This window comes from Poecilia formosa, unplaced genomic scaffold (assembly GCF_000485575.1).
Source record: "Poecilia formosa unplaced genomic scaffold, Poecilia_formosa-5.1.2 Scaffold38, whole genome shotgun sequence".
NCBI lineage: Eukaryota > Metazoa > Chordata > Actinopteri > Cyprinodontiformes > Poeciliidae > Poecilia > Poecilia formosa.
The window spans coordinates 3,091,766-3,109,296 of record NW_006799977.1 but is presented as its reverse complement, the minus strand read 5'-3'; the positions used below and the strand labels follow the sequence as shown (position 1 = coordinate 3,109,296).

Below are 17,531 nucleotides of genomic sequence, written 5' to 3'. Positions count from 1 at the left end.
TATAGTAAAGGATGTTCCATAGTAAAAAGGAAATCTCTTAGTTTGATTCTAAAATGTTCCAATGTGTACTGCACTTTTCTACAAGGAATACAAATTATTCATTTACAAATATAATACTCTCCACATCGCAGATAGGATATTACGGTGAAATAAACCTATTATGTTTGAAGGCTTAACTTTAATTAATCAAACCGATGTGCTCTGCTTTGAAATACTTTATAAACCAAACATTTTTCAACCAGACCTGTCTAAATAATATCGGTGTTTAACTCCCACTCATTGGGGAAAGCCAGCGGGAGTTTTTATAACATTGTGCCAGGAGTTAGGCGTTTTCTCTCGGTATCCCGAACCTGGAGCGCCCAGCTGGCTGTTAACGCAGCGGTAGCAGACAGGTCCGAAAATGTCAGAGCAATATTGCAATTAGGTGATGTATTGATGAACCAAGCAGACATTTGAGATTTACACACTTACATTCTCGCCTAAAAACGTTGTACCAAATCACGTTGTGTCATTTAAAGTGTAATAAAGTTCAATAATTTGTTGCTATTCACCGCCATTATCGCTCTGCCTGAATGCCCAGTTGGAACCCGCAATGAATTATGGGATATCGTGGGCTGTGAAGGATACACCGGACCCATCCTTAAATCTGGGGAAAAGAAGGACGCATTTGAAGGAGTCTTTGAATTCGGACAGGCCTTGTCGCCACTCTATGACGTAATCGGCCTACAAATCCATCCTTCGAAGGATGCAGACCCTGAATTCGGACACAGCTAAAGAATTTAGTTTTTTTATTTATTTATTTTTTTTTATCTTAAATGCAAATTGTATATATACATATATGTACAGCTTTGACTCTGATTGTGTTGTTTTTTCAGAAAATCGCCTTTTTGTTAGAGTATGTATATTCCAGTTAATGATTAGTTGATTATTAAATCTGTTGACGATGATTTCAATAATCGATTAATTGTGATTAATCATTTCAGCCCTAGTTTAAAGTGGACCGTTGTGTCGTTATTTTCTGTCCCGTTGTTGTCTGGTCTGAGCTGTGCTGAAGTCCGCCGGTGCGTCGGCCGTTTTTAAGACTGGTCTTTTCTTGTTTCCCTGGAGGTCAGGTTGCCAAACTGTTCCATGATTCTAGCCTGGGGAATGCAGTCAACATCGTGGTGACACGACTCATCCTGCTCATGGAAGATCAGGTCGGTCAACAGCTGCATGTCTCTGTCTGAGTTTGTCCTCATAAATCTCTGTGTAAATTAGTGGCTTAAGTGTTGTTTCCTCCACCCCACCCAGCGACCTTCGTGTGTGTGTGTGTGTGTGTGTGTGTGTGTGTGTGTGTGTGTGTGTGTGTGTGTGTGTGTGTGTGTGTGTGTGGCTGTTATGAATGGCAGCTGTAGTGACGGGAATGAGTGGATGTAAGGACGGTAAGTAGAGAGAGAGAGAGGATTGAACGGAGGTGGAAAAAGTCGGGCAGTGAGGGGAGTTTTGTACCTGTCGCACAGAGCTGCCTTGTGACTGTCGTGTATGTTGCTGTGGAAAACAGGCAGCTCTCTGACGCTTTCCCAGGACGTAGAACAGCTACGAGATGGATTTAAATACTCTGTTCCACACTACTCTGTGTGGTACAGTAATCTCATGTTCCTTTATATTTTGCCTTCAAACAGCCTCGCTTTGTTTTATACTTTCTTATACAGGTTAGGATAGATCTATGGGCTACACAAAACATGTTCAGCACATTTTTTTTGATGATGAGATTTTAGTGTGCTCAGTTCTGCCTATTGAGCTCCTTTCAGAACAAACTGTTCTGTCACTTTAAATCTAAATAAGCTGTTGCTGGCCACTCTCGCCCCAACTCAACATTTCCACTTGCACATGAAAATGGCTGCAAAGAGATACAACCATACATCTTTAAAAAGCAAAAGTAGAGCCTCCTGCACAACAAACAACAATGCAGCAAGTGGTTTCTGAATGGTAAGACGACAACAAAACACTCATCTTTTCCAGCAGCCATTGAAAAGCAGAAAAACCAGCTGAAAAAAAAAAACCAGCAGAAAAATGTTCTGGAACTCAGCTTGGGTTGCTAGGTAACGGGGCTGGGCTTTGATTGGGTTGCTAGGTAACGGGGCTGGGCTTTGATGGGATTGCTAGGTAACGGGGTTGGGCTTTGATGGGATTGCTAGGTAACTTGTGACATTATATGTGGAAGGTTTTTGAAGCAAAAAACCAAAAAACATAAATTTATATATTAAAGAATTATTGACTTAAAACAAGCTTCTATATCTTTATGAAAATGTATTTGTAAGTTTGTTTAGATTTTTCTCAACTATAACATATTTGTACTAGAAAGTAGACCAACTTTACTATTTCAGAGGAAATTGTGAAATGCTTGCTTTTTCAAGGTTCCGCGTTCGCAGAAGCTGATTTTACTGTTGATTGTAAACTAAAAATGTTACCAAGGAAAGCATGTTCTTGATTTTTAATCCAGCTGAGGTCGGCATGCACCTCCAGGAGAAGCACCGGGACTAAAAACCGCCTCACTGAGCTGCTTGCATGATGTAAGCCAGAGACCGACGGCCAGAGTCCCCCACCTGACCACAGGGCAGGAGTTCAGCTCATAAAAGTCCATGACCTTACCAGTGTAGCTCTGGAGATGACTGAACCACCTGCCTGCCTTGTAAATGACTGTATTAGCTAGCCATTAACAGCATGTGGTGGGACTCCTCGGCCCGCTCCTTCGGGTATTACGCAGTGGCTTTGAGGTTTCCTCCTTAGCTGTCTTGTTTAGGAACATTTATGATTCATCGTGCCTTAAAATAATTTCTGGAGCCTCCCGCCCGGATGTGTTTGTTATCTAAATGAGCGAACATGTAAATGTTAGTCTCATTAGCGGCATATTAGCTTTTCTGTGAGGGGGTAGGGTGGGTTCGCCAGTTTTGCTCTGCACAAGCAGAGCAGGGGTTTCTGCAAGAGGTTTCCAAGTCCGAAAAGAAAGTCAAAGCTGTGCCTGGAAAGGGAAAACGATGCCATGAGTGGGCCCAGAGATGAGGGACTGTGGGATGAGACAATTACCAGTTATGTCACCGCATGCATTCCTGGGTTACGAGTTCTCGCCAGCTGTGGCCAGCAGAGCACTCCCTCAGCTCCCACATAATGCGGCGAATCTACACAGTTTTAACAGATAGGAAAGACTAACATAGTGTGAGGGGAAAATAACCTCAGAACGGAGCAACTGTTCTGCATTTAACAAAGCAAAATGCACAACCTTATTTTTCCAGACGTGCGTCTGAGTTTGCGTTTCCCTCCTTTCTTCTCTTCCAGCCAACACTGGAGATCAACCATCATGCTGGGAAGTCATTGGACAGTTTCTGTAAGTGGCAGAAAACGATCCAGCACCGCAGCAGCAGCTACGGGAACGCCATCCCGGACAACGGCATCGCTCACCACGACACCGCCGTGCTCATCACCAGGTAACGCAAGACAAGCACAGAAGGAAATGTGAAACGGAACCATCTCGACTCATGAATCAACCAGGACTTTAAACATGAGATTTACTTCATTATGTTATTCCCTCGTCAAAAACATACCTGGAGTGTTGCCTTGATCCTTTCTTGCATGTTTGAGAAATCCTTTCATCTCCATGGCAACCATTCAACTGTGCAAAACGCCTGGTTGGATCTAGCTCCGCCTTTGAGACGCAGCTCCTCCTTGAAGCTGCTGTTTCCAAACACTCAGCTCCTTCAGACTAGCCAGCAGCAATTAGCTAACACCTGGTGGAACTGTGCATCTGCTGAGCTCATTATAGGAGCTAATTCTCAGTGAAACTCTGGTAAAAACGTTATTAAAGGTCTAATAGAAGAGCCATGTGATGATGACTTCCTGAGTTTGTAAAGAGACAGAGGCCCAATTTCAAGGCGTTAAATTACGAAGTCAAATTCCTTTTAAGTCATATTTTATACATACAGCATTTTTATAACAACTAAATGTAGAACAGTTACTTTACTGTGCTATAAAAAGGCACTATATTCCTGGAAATCATAATACTGCCCCTTCAGCATGTTAATTTTGATGATTTAATCACATAGATTTTATTGTGTTAAAAGCTTTAATGCACTTTATTTTTTTGACGTACTAAATCTCAGAGCGTATCCTTTAATTGTGTCTCTGGTAGACTACTGCCCCTTTAATTAAAGATGATGGTGGCAGTGTTTTGGTCTGCGGCTGTTTTGCTGCCTCTTCCCATAACTGATGGTATCACAAGTTCTGCTAGTTAAATGAATATCTCAAAGAATAGTGTCTGGTCGTCAATATGTGGCCTTAAACTTGGGTTTTGCGGCAGGATGATAATCTGAATCCACCTTTCAATGTCTCAAAAAATAGTTTTAAGTAAAGGTTGTTGGTTAAATCTGCATACAATGCTGTGGTCTGACTTTAAACAGGCCTTGCATGCTAAAAACCTGCTAATGTTGGTGAATTAAAGCAACTCTGCAAATGAAAAGGAAAAGAGTTGCCAAGAATGAGACCGCAAAAAGCTATCCAAAGCAAAGCAGGATGTGTTTGTTTTTTCTTAATCTCTGAGGAAAATCGCAGGTGTTTTACAGGAATCAGAAAAAAACTCTCAGCTGTTGTCTGAGAAACTGTTTTTCCACAGTCTCATGAATACATTAGAGAAAATGCATTTCCCTTCTAAACAGATCTTTGAAATCACCCGTCTTCTGTGAGAACAAGCAGAACCATAGACATGATTCAAACCCAGACACTTTTTGTTGCCAGGCAACTATAGGACCGTATTTTCTGGACTATACGGCGCACCGTATTATAAGGCGCTCTCTCAATTATGGCGTGATAATTGAGAGTGCGCCTTATGATCTGGTGCGCCTTATAGTCCGGAAAATACGGTAATTTGGTAGAGTACATATGAAAACTACAGGAGAAGATTGTGGCTACTGGAAAAAAAATTCTGGCTTTAATCTTCTGAGATCAAAAGTCAAAATTCTGAGAAAAATAGTTACAATTTTGACTTTGTTTCCCCCCAGAATTTGTACTTTTTCCTCAGAATTTTGACTTTTGATCTTAAAAGAATAAAGTCAGAATAATTCTGATAAATTAAAAAAAAAGTCAAAATTTTAAGAAAAAAATAGTCAAAACTGTTAGAAAAAAATTCTGATGTTTTTTTTCTGTGGCCCTAATCCTCTTCCATTGAAAACTGCTTTCAATTGATTGATAAAATATTATTAAAGCACACAAAGGTTATTTTCAGACCCTATTTATGTGGCCTGATGGCCTTGAGTTTGACGCATGTGTACTGAAGGGTCTGTCCTTTAAATTGGCTTTACGGGAACAGTTTTGTTTTTTGCAGACGCTTTTATCAAGCAAAGGGTGGAAGCTGTCCAGACAGATGACTCCTCAGTGACCATCAATGGCTTCCGTCTATTGTGCTTGAAAAGTTTAATCAGTCGGTCACTGTCTGTGAAAATGCTGGACACTGTTCAGTATCAGTTGTATTGGGTAAAACTATGTGCAAAAAGAAGGAATTAAAGCATACAGAGATTATGTGTAAGAATATAAGGTTTATATTAAATCAATTAAAGGTAAAGAAACAATTTGTCCACATACTTTCAGTTTGTTTTATTTTTAAAATCACTCTACAGACTTTTACACTCAAAGTAGAAGTCAAAACAGTCTCTGTCCAGAATGTGTGGGGTCTGCATATATTATGTTAAAATTTTCCCAGAGACTTATCTAGAAGCCAAAACCATCAGAATTAACTGAATAAAAGCTTGAAATGCTTTTATTCAGTTAATAAAAGCATTTTATTAGCTGAAACCTCTTCTTGGACCTCTTCTAGTTCTGTTTTTGGAATATTTGGAAGAAATAAAATCTTACATTCTCAAAAACAACACAACTCTAATTTGCTCAGTCAGTGTAATTATGAGTAAAACAGTTGGTGTAAAATAAATAATAAAGAAGCTGAACTGACATAAACATGTAAAATAAACTGCAACAATCTTCTTTTCAAATGGTTCAGAAAGTGCAGTTAGGAACTCAAAATATAATGTGAAAAAAATAAGTAATAAAACACGACATCGCTCGGAGCACAAAGCATAGAATTATAATGAATAGATCTGCCCTTAATCAGCATGTTAACAAGAGTACTTTTGAATACCTCCACCCAAAAAACTGCACATTTTTAAAAAACTGTTCTGTCTCGTCTCCAGGTACGACATCTGCATCCAGAAAAACAAGCCCTGTGAAACTCTAGGTAACGTTCACTCACAGACGTGCGATCTGCACCCATTCATAATCCACAGAGACACAGAGCACAGGCTGTGCCTCTTGTGGGGTACACTGAGCACCACATCCCCACAAGATTAGCCCAACTCTGACCCATAAAGCATGCTAGGTTTGACTCATGAATTAAAGCTAATTATCGGCCTCTCCTGTGGTCTTCATGGCGGCGGAAATTATCTGTGACTGTAATTAACATGAAGATGTGTTGTGCATGTGGAGTGAGATTCATTGTATGGTGAATCTGTGTGTCTGAATCCATGTTGCTGTTTGTCAGGTCTAGCTCCGGTGGGAGGGATGTGTGAGCCAGAGAGGAGCTGCAGCATCAACGAGGACATCGGTCTGGGAACAGCCTTCACCATCGCCCATGAGATCGGTCACACGTAAGTCACTCGTTCATCTGCAAATGGTTTTATTTTGTTCTGGGTGTATGTAACTTTCACAAAATATGTTTATTCCATATTAATTAAAACTGTTACTATGTCATGACTGGAAGTTATTTAATTTTACCTCGGAGTGGTCATCTGTCTGTTATTCCTATCTCAATTAGATACAGTAAGGGTTCCCGCACTCCTCTTACTCTGCCCGTTGTCCCTCTCACTTTTTTACAGCAGCCGTTGTTAACATGTTGTAATTTGTTTTTCCGAGCCGCCTTTAAACGCAACATGAGCGCTAAAATGTACAGCAGTGACTGAGAAATGCTGCTATGTGTACGTAGCGTGTGTTAGAAACATGGCAGCAAACCAGCAAAAGATCTTTAAGGAGTTTTTTTCTCCCAAACAAACCAAGTGAGTTGATTTAATGTGGTTGAATTCAGGTAATGTTAGCTAAATGATGACGAGCTAATGCTAATGATATTAAGCTTGTTAGCAAAATAGGATACTAGCATTGTTGTTATTCAAAATACTAGTTTACATTTACTTGAACTTTAACCTGCCGGGTCTGATTGCAGTCTGCAAAAATTCCCTGCTCCTGGTAAAAAACAACCAATCAGAGCTGGGAGGAGGGTCTAAGCGCCGTCAATCATTCTCCTGTATGCCGCTCAATGTCCTAAAGGCGGAGAAACAACTTTCAGTTCCAGGAAAACATTTATCTGCTGTCAGCTAGCATTAGGATTCATGGCAGGCTACGTTGTGGTGAACAAAACTCTTAATAAAACTAAATCTACAAGTTGTGTCTGTGTAAATTACTGCAATTAGCCATGTTGAATGTTTTTCAGTAACTAAAAGGCTTGTTTATGGTCATGCCACCACTCATTGATTTGATTTAAATTCAGACTTTGATTAGGTCATTGTAAAAGCTTTATATGTATTCTCCTTTCCAGCATTGTTCTGCTGCTTAACCAAGGTTACATAAGCTTAAGCTAGCAAACGATAGCTGGAGCTTCTCCTTCTGCTGGAGTGTTTTCATGGTTCCATCTGTGACTGCAGGTCTACCACATCCTAAAATGTAAATCTACTCAAATCAAATGTTTTTTCCTAATTTCCAGGGTTTACTGCAATAAACATTGACTTTTAGTGTAACGAGTGCCCACAATTTTCTCCACATCTGTTGGTAATACATCCTAAATAACATCTCTTCTCTCAGCCTGTTAACTCTGCTTTATTTTACTTTAATTTTTACTGCTCACAAATTTAATTTCCCTGTTCACTTGTGTTGCAAACCACATTAACAAGTATTGAAACAGATGGTGGATCCATCAACTGGTCCAATGCGTTAAACAGATTCTTGAATATTTGATGCTGAACACAAAAACGGTAAAATTGTTGTACTTTGTGTAGAAAATCTCTAATTGCTTGTAGCAAACTGAACAGCGCTTCCTCCAACTTTCTTTCACAAACAGATTTTTGTTTCCCCTCTTCCGTAACGGTCAGTTTGTGGATTTTCATTTTTCTCATTGAAGGCTGAACAGCGCTCCATGTCTTCTTTAAAATTTTGGGTTTTGTTTTTTAATCTAAAAATGCTTTAAACTTTCCCACTTTCAGCAATAAGGTAGACTGAGTCTACGTTCACACAGCAGGTTTTGATGATTGATTCTGTTTTGTTTTGTTTGTTTTTTTTCTACATGGTTGATCATATAATTTGTTAAATAAAACCACAATAAATCTTCTGGGTGTATGAACCCAAAGCGATCCTCATCTGCAGAAGAAAAACATAAAAACATAGATATCGCACAGCAGCGCAGTCTTCACAGAAGTAACAATGGACGTCTATGGATGGACTTTAAAAGTGACCTTTTATGCTTCCTTGAACAGGTTAGTGTTTGTAATGTGCAAAGGGTTTGAATAGTTTGCAGGCCAATGCTTAGTCTGTCCAACAGAAGATATCCTCCAACAGATTCTTTAATATTCTGTTTCGTTCCCTTTTGGTGGAATGTCAAAGTTGCAGAGTTTAATTTTTGATGTTAATGTTCTTGGAGTTCCTCTCGGTTATCCACAGAGGCCGGTTTTCTCCCCGCTGCTGCTGCAGGGATTATTAGCCGTCTGCTTGGCCTCAAAGTGTTGTCCCTGTGTGATCATGGGCTTTAGGTTTGGGATGAACCATGACGGGATGGGAAACGCCTGCGGGCCGCGCAGCCAGGAGACCGCCAAGCTGATGGCTGACCACATCACCATGAAGACAAACCCGTTCATCTGGTCGGCCTGCAGCCGGGATTACATCACCAGCTTCCTGGAGTGAGTGAGCCCATCAGATATCTCCTTCCTAGAAATACATAGCTAATTACTGGAGTGCAGGAAAAAATGTAAGAACATGTTTGATGGTTTATATATTCAGACTGCTCCTGTTTTTAATAAAATGTCACATCGGAACAGGGTTTATGTTTGTTGTTTATTTTATGATTAGCATTTATATTTTTCTCCTCTGCTTGATGTGCTGCAGCTCAGGTTTGGGCTCCTGTCTGAACAACATGCCGCCAAAGCAGGAGTTTGTTTACCCCACCACCGCCCCGGGTCAGGCCTACGACGCAGACGAGCAGTGCCGCTTCCAGTACGGTATCCGATCCCGGCAGTGTAAATATGCGGTGAGCACACAAATATCACCTACTTTTATTCATTTCTAAGTTTTATTTAATCACCAGTAATAAATTATTTAACTAATAATTTATTAATTGGTCAATATTAACTGAAATATTGACCCTTTTCAACTACGTCACTTAATCATTTGAAGGCGGAAAAGTTGTTTTTTTCCAGTTTATTTATGGCTTCTACTTGTTCGAGTCGAGTTAATGTGTATGTGAATGTAACGCACCTGGTCGGGGCTCATAGACGGCGGGATTTATAAAAGTTGGAAACAGCTAGCTTAAAAACCGACCCGTACTTCCTGTCTGCTGCAAATCCGCGGTTACACTGACGGCCATTATGATTAACAGCTGCTATCTGTTGCCGCCGTAGCTTTCCTCATTAAACGTTATAAAATAAAAAGACGAGTTTGATTTCTATCTTTGTCTGTTTGTGCAGCCGACCGCGCAGCACACTATGACCACTTTTACTGGCAAATCAAATAAAAGCGACATCAGGCTGCATACGACTGCTTTTAGCCTACCCTTAAAGAGACGCGTTGGTTGCTTTGTTGTGTTTCACATGCTGGTAGAATTAACTGAAGAAGTGTTATGTTGTTTGTTTTCTTTTTAAAGAAGGAATTGAATTTTTTTTATCTGCGTTTTCTTATGTTTTTGTAATATTGTATGAAAAGGCTTCAGTGGTTAAATGAAAAATCTACGAAATGTTCCAATTTTTTTTATCCGATTGTCAGAATATTCGATGACTAAAACAGTTTAGTTGCAGCTCTAGTTTACTCACATACTTTAAGTCAGTAGACAGCTGGTCTGACTTTGGACTTCATAAAACACCAGATCACTACTCCAGCTGCAGTTAACGCCTTCTAAATCTCCCCTAAACGCCCTTCCTCGTAACACTCTCAAGGCTTCCGTTATCCCAGTAATTTCTTTATCCTTTCTATACCAGAGTTTTGGATAAACCAATCCTCTTCAGAAATATTTTTTTTGTGGCTTGCCTTACTTGTTGAGGGTGTCAATGACCTTCCACTGGACAAATCCGCAGTCCGGCCCCTGGCTGTGTTGGCCGTCATCTTAAAGGGGATCTGTTATGCAAAATTCACATTTTTAGCATTTTTATATTTATATTTTGGTTTCTACTGCTCCTGAAAACAATCCAATTGCTTAAAAATGTCGCCCAGCTGTTGTTTGGAAATAACTTAATGCTATTTTGGTGTCTGGAAAATAAACCTTTTTATTGTTGAGTCACTCTGCACCTAGCAACTCAAGCTGTATAGGGATGTACAATGGCTGCTGGAAAAGATGAAGCGTTTTGTTTTAAAGTGTTTTGTTGTTGACTTGCCACCCTTGCTGCATTCTTGTTGGTTGAGCAGGAGGCTCCACTTCTCCTTTTCAAAGATGTGCAGTTGTATAATTAAGCATCTGTTTGCAGTCATTTTGATGGGTGTAATGGGCATGGCCTGCAGCAGCTTATTTGGACTTAAAGTGACAAGGCGCCCGTAAGCTGACAAGGCTCATTATCTATGAGGGATTTTGTGAAAAACATAGACAAATCCTAATATGTCCAAGTAAGCATAGTAAGTTGATTTTTAGTTATTTTCCTAATTTCTGGAGCAGATCTTTTGTTTTCAATAGTTTTATAGTTGAAAAATGTATTTTATAAATTTAGTATATATCAATGTGTGTGCATTAAACTTATGTTAGTGTGTATGGGTGTCTGTTTTCTTTTACTTCCTAAAATAAACTACTTTTCTGATGACATTTTGATTTAGTGGTATGTTTTTGCATAAACTCTTGTTTTTATGTCATCTTCTCTTTAGCTGTTTATTAAAATGAACTAAAAAAAAATGATTCAGCTCAGCTTCTCGCTCTTGATTCATGTTGCTCGGACTCTCATCTTCAAATCTGTAATGCATAACACATCTTGCAATACTTTCACAGGACAGCGTTCCTTTTATTGCATGGTCAGGATTTTACGAGGCCGCCTTCAGAGCGAACGGACATCTGGAACAGCGTGCGGCTTTATAGACTCATTATTATAGATACTATGTAGTCAGCGTATGTACACAATAAAACATTACCCTAAAGTGTTGACGGCTCTGGAGGGAAAAGAGGTGAAGGTGAATGACAGTTTGTGCCTGTTGATCATAAATAAGACCAATAATATTTCTCGTATTCTCTCTCTTGTGTCCATCGGTTTCTCCGATGGTTTTATTTTTCTCCCTCTGACGCATACAGGAAGTCTGCAGCGAACTTTGGTGCATGAGTAAGAGCAACCGCTGCATCACCAGCAGTATACCTGCAGCAGAGGGAACCATCTGTCAGACTAACACCATAGAGAAAGGGGTGAGCTCTGAAAATAATAATCCAGATTTTACTGGACAATGAATTATTTCAGAAGTTAATAGAGTAAATGATAATATTGTTGTTTTAAGACCATTTTCAAGTAATGCAATGGTAATGGCATAATAATGCAAGAATACCTGATGAGTGTTTGTAAATGCACAACTGTGTATTTATGTTTTATAATTTTTTAATCTGTGTGTGTGTGCTGCAGTGGTGCTTCAAACGGGTGTGTGTTGCGTATGGGACTCGTCCAGAGGGGGTGGATGGAGGCTGGGGTCTGTGGTCCGCCTGGGGGGAGTGCAGCAGGACCTGTGGAGGTGGAGTCTCCTCCTCCGTCAGACACTGCGACAGCCCCAGGTACCGCCTACATTGATCCACACTGTAACAAAAACAAAAAAAGTTTAAATTATTCTGATGTAAGTGACAGAAACTCAAAACAAGCTAATCAAAGACTTGATTGTAAAGTTTTTGAGACTACAAAGAAATTGAAACTGTGGTGGATACGATACGAGGAAGCTACAGAGAAATATGATGCGGTAGGAGGGAATAAAATAGACGAGAAGAACACTGGAAATAAGGAAACGGAAAGCAAGCAAAAAAAACGAGATTAAAAAACACAAAATGTAACAATTAAAGCTTAGAGGAATGGAAGACTGACTGACAGAAGCAAACATCCGTCCGCCTGCTGATGTTCAGAGCGTTTGATCACGTCTGATTCAGGGTGATCTGGGTTCTGACTCTTTTTGATTCTTGGTTCCTCGACTCCAAACTGCCAGAAAACGAATCTCCTTTCTTTAGCTCTTTTGTTTTGACCCAGCTGTTCTCTCAGAGAAGCTGATTTCAGCTGTTTGTTTCCTCAAATCTGGTTCATGATCTACATCTCATGATCATGGTTGAGTTAAAAGGCCAGTAGATTGAGAGCTTTGTTGTCCATCTTTTGGCCCCAGTCATTAGACCCAGAGATAATTAAACCTCTTTCCCAGAGAGACCGCCTCTGACATCAGACCCTCACTCTGACTGGTGTTTGTCAACCTTTTACACTGTTTATGTATATATTTTTCCTCTTAGTCGTTCCATGAAGAGGGCAATTATTTAAATTAAAGTTCTTCTCACTCTGCAGCAGTGAAGTCCAAATCATTGCAGAATGTATAATATTTTGAATCGCTGTCAGCAGATAGCTCATCTTGAAATTATTAAAGAGGGGAATGGTCTGACCCAAATCTGGGGCCAACGATTTTCTCCTATTTCATTTCAGACTATTATTTTCCACATTTGCTTTGGTTTTACTCAGCAGAAAAGTGATGTAAATATTGAGAAAGCTGCCAGCTACACACCAAACAGATGTATTTTTAAAAGTTGTCTTGTGAAATCGATGTAACTAAAATAAAGTCAATCAGTGCAGCTAAAGATAAGGATGGAGCCATGAAACAACTGAGCTTTGACGTCGGTATGTGTGCTGATGTAATGGAGGACTGATCCTGCTGTTTTTGACTGCAGGCCAACCATCGGAGGAAAATACTGTCTGGGAGAAAGAAAACGCTTCAGGTCCTGCAATATTGATGTGAGTTTTGCTCAGTCTTTGCGATCAATTCGCCTGCACTCATTCATCTATACTATGAATATTGTTTGTGATTCTTGGCTTGCATGTAGTGTGTGAATGCAGAGAAAATCTACATGTATGAAGAAGAATTTGTCCATTTGTGTCCAATGCAGGAGTGTCCTGCAGGCTGCAGGGACTTCAGAGAGATCCAGTGCTCTGACTTTGATAGCACTCCTTTCAGGGGAAAGTTTTACACCTGGAAACCGTACAGAGGAGGTGAATGTGTTATTTACTATTTGCTGAAACTTAGTGTTAGCATTTATATGTCCATCGTTTTAGCTGCTATTGTCCTCTGCCTCACTGCTTCTGTTAACTTTTCCACATTTTCTCATGTTACAATTACAAACTTCAACGTATTTTGTTACCAACTCAAAATTGTGCATGATTGTGAAATGCAGTGGTGGGCACACTTCCACAAATACGCTAATGTGCTAATAGCAGAGCTAATTTTTTTGCTTAGCTCTTTAACAGCTTTGCTAACTCTGACTACATTTAACACACTTATGGTGCGTTCACAGCAAACGTGATCTGAGCGTCAGGAGCATCTGGTTTACATTCAAAGTCTATGTGGATGTGTGTCGCGGCGCGTTTCGTGTGTCTGGCGCTGCACGATCGAAGCATTTTGAGCATTCAACGCGTCAGACGCTGGAGTTGGAAAATCTGAACTTTCGCCGCTTGATGTGGCGCATCAACCAATCAGAGAGACTGAAATCTGTTAATGCAACAGTTTTGTTTCCTCTCCTCATTTTTTCCACCAGCTGACCAAACTGCTGGAGCTCCCCTTGGGTTGCTAGGTAACGGGGCTGGGCTCTGCTGGGGTTGCTAGGTAACAGCGCAGTCCCGTAGACTGTGACTTTTTGAAACGGTTTGTTTTCCAGAAACCAAAACAACATTACATTAATGCCAGAAAACAACTGGGTGTTTTTTTTTTTCCTAAGTGCTTCGGCTGCTTTTACAAGCAGTTGAGACCCAAATGGAAGTAAAAGAGCGTTCAAAATGTTTAATTAGGATAATACGTTTTCTTTCAGAAATAACCAAACCTCAAAAAATTACACACTAAACACATTAAATGAGGTGCAGAGAAGCTGCAAGGTTCTTTTTTACGCTGACCCGCCCTTCTTGATCTGAAAGTAAAAGATGTCAGTAATTGTAGCAACTTCATTTTCTAAGCACATTTTACAAAGCCAGACTGTTCAGCTATTAAATAAAATGGCTTTGTGTCTAAATTGATTTTCTTAAGTCAAATTAAAAGAACTGAGTGAAAGTCGTCCCAGATGGGACTGATTCTCCTTCTGCCAGCAGTCGTAATTCATTACTCATAGTTTGGTATGATTGTTTATATTTTATGAGGATCACAGACCTTGGAGACTTTACGACTTCCTTCTTAGCATCGCCGGTGCTGCAGTAGAAATTGGATTTAGGTCGGTACATATTGAATTGGATTCACTCAATCTAAGCCTTTTGAGATGTTGTAAATTCTGCACTTTATAAATAAACTGAATTGAAGCGGCTTGTGTGTGTTGAAGCTGCAGACTGTCCCTCTTGTCTGGTGTGCAGATGCTGGCTGCACCCGAAGTTCTCTGCAGGAATTTCTCATTTCTGCTAAATGCCGAACAGCGAAAACTGGACGCGAAAGATAAATAGTTTGACTGCTTTAATTTCGAACATAATGGCTTGCAGAGATAGTCGGCGAAACAATTCCAACACCAGGCAACAAGTGGTCTTTTCATCAAGTCAGCTGATTTTCCAAGAAAAATCCCTTGCAGCTGCTAAAATGGGAAAAGTGCCAATTTCTCTTTTCCTTGTTAAAGTCAAACAGCAGCTCTCCATCTCTTCCGTGGTCAGACTTCCAATTGTGCTTTTCCTCCTTTTACATGGATATCGCTCGTCTTTTTTTCCTTCATTTCCCCATTCTTTCCATCTCTAAATTTATTTAGTTTAGCTTCATGCGATTTCTTCTTGCTTCTATCCTGACATGGAAAACAGAAACAGGCCATCTCTGTCAGTTCAGACAGCCAAGGACAGCTCATTTATTAAAGGAAAAACCTCACTGTTTTTTTGTTTTTCTTGAAACAAGCTGTCCTATGTCAATGTTTTTAGTCCAGCAGTCTTCACGTTCAACCTTCACACTGCACACCTGAAAGCTACCAATATCCTGCCAAAACTCGGCACCACGGGAGTTGTAGTTTTCCGTAGTCCGAACAATTTATTGTCTGTGAGTTTGACCGGTACATTCTCTCTTTCTCTTGCTAGCACAGCCTGTGACTGCCAGCACAAACAAACATGGGATGATGTCAGCATTTGCTCTAATAAGAAACTGTTGATCTGTTTCACACATGAATGAAGATTTGTTGAAACACTGTTTTGAATGAGCTTGTGTTTTCGTAATAAGATATTTTGTTACATTTATTGGCCACTCAGTACTTCCCTCTACCACTCCAAACTGCTAAATACTGACCCTATGGGCAAAGATGACATTTATCCCAAAGAAGTGTCGGGGAAACTGCTACCTAACTGCTGAATTGTAGCATTCAGAGGTGCAGTGGTAAATTTCTAGAATCCGCAAATAGTTAAGTCCCCATCTTAATACCCTTGTACCTGGCTTTTTTCATAGTTGAAATGTCAAATATACTTTAAAGGGGATGTATAATGCAAAATTTACTTCTTTGCACTTTTACTTGGGTCTCTGCTGCTTCTAAAAACAACCAAAGCGCTTAAACAAACACGACCCAGATAGTTTTTGGCAATACGTTTGTGTTTATTGGTCTCTGGAAAATTATCCGATTCAAAAACCTCTGGAATGTAACGTCACCTAGCAACCCCAGGAAAGCCCAGCCTGTTACCTAGCAACCTCGGCAGAGCTCCACCCATCACCTAGCAACCCAGGCTGGTTTACAGAACCCCATCTTATTTCTGTTTTTAGATTTCAGAATGAAGAAAAACATTTTTCAGAAAAGAAGATGGACGCATTTCCTTATATGGGATGTTTACATTTATGGAAAACAAAAAAGTATATAATTTCCAACTTTAAAAAAATCGGAAACAATATTAGTGTTTTTAGTGTCATTTTGTCATGGAAAGTCAATGTATTACATAAAATACTAGCATTTGTTATTTATTTGTATTTAAAACATGAGTTGATTCTTTAACATTTTAAGCCAGTTACATTTAAACCTTGTGTAAGGTCCAAAGAGCCAATTAAGCCACATGTTTCTTTAGAGTGGAAATAAAATAAACATCTAGAGAAACTGTAGAAGTAGCTAAAGATTAGGGAGCTGATCACCAGAGAGAAATCATCTAAATACCATAGGAATCATGCAGAACGTTGGACAGCAGTTAAGAATCTATAGAAAAGGGTAGAAATAATTTTTGACATCCTGTTTTTAATCAATTTTAGTTTCATTTTCCTTCAATATTGATGATGTCTGTTTCATTTCCACTCAGAATTTCCTGAAACAACAAACAGAACCTCTCCTAAGCGTGTCTTCTCTGTCTTCTATGTGCATTAATGCTTTGTGTGCTGGTTCTGTTGCGTTGTGCGGCGTTGTCCAGGTGGGGTGAAGCCCTGCTCTCTCAACTGCCTCGCCGAAGGATACAACTTCTACACGGAGCGAGCTCCCGCCGTGGTGGACGGCACGCCGTGCCGAGACGACTCTCTGGATGTTTGTGTAAACGGAGAGTGCAAGGTCAGTAAGAAGGATTTTGTTTAAACAAATCCATGCGAGCATTTGGTTTGAGTCCAATAAAAGTCACTAAAACGTGAGTAAGCCGGTTTAAGTCGAATCAACAGGAGATTTTCTTGATCTTAGTCACTTTGAAGCCTGAACAGCTGCGGCCGTCTGGTTTACACGCTGGCTGGTGTTGCTCGTCAGAATCAGCTGCTCTGATGATAAAACTAGATGTAACTTTGGCAGCAGACTCCGATTCGCATTAATGATCTTGATCCCAGCTGTTAATGAAAACAAAATGATGCTAGTGTGGTGTACTTTGATGAAACGGAGTCCACCTGCTGCTCACAACAGAGATTTATTGAATAATTGCTCGTGCTTTTCCTAGAAATATAACAGTGAAACAGTTTGTACTTCAGCCCTTTTAGGTGTGTAAATAAGAAGCACTTCAGACATTACTAACATCCTAATCTCTGTCTTACAACCTTTTTAACCTCACCTTAGCTCCTCTTTTTAATATGACTCAAAGGTTTGTTAGATTATGGAGAAGAGGTGGTCTGAAATCCAAAGAGACGGTTGTGTTTATCAAAAGTCCTCCTTTTTTCTCTTCTGCTCTGCT

At 40.0% G+C, this 17,531-nt stretch overlaps 1 protein-coding gene across 1 annotated transcript in view; it reads left to right on the top strand.

The window, feature by feature from the left end:
• The window catches only part of adamts10 (ADAM metallopeptidase with thrombospondin type 1 motif, 10), a 61,496-nt gene that overhangs the window by 25,177 nt on the left and 18,788 nt on the right, over window positions 1-17,531 (top strand). The window contains exons 7-17 of the mRNA XM_007550935.2: window positions 1,113-1,196; window positions 3,316-3,464; window positions 6,213-6,256; window positions 6,560-6,665; window positions 8,811-8,957; window positions 9,163-9,304; window positions 11,537-11,644; window positions 11,856-12,001; window positions 13,142-13,205; window positions 13,358-13,460; window positions 16,797-16,930. Coding sequence (XP_007550997.1) covers window positions 1,113-1,196; window positions 3,316-3,464; window positions 6,213-6,256; window positions 6,560-6,665; window positions 8,811-8,957; window positions 9,163-9,304; window positions 11,537-11,644; window positions 11,856-12,001; window positions 13,142-13,205; window positions 13,358-13,460; window positions 16,797-16,930 — 1,227 coding nt within the window. The remainder of the gene's footprint in view (window positions 1-1,112; window positions 1,197-3,315; window positions 3,465-6,212; window positions 6,257-6,559; window positions 6,666-8,810; window positions 8,958-9,162; window positions 9,305-11,536; window positions 11,645-11,855; window positions 12,002-13,141; window positions 13,206-13,357; window positions 13,461-16,796; window positions 16,931-17,531) is intronic.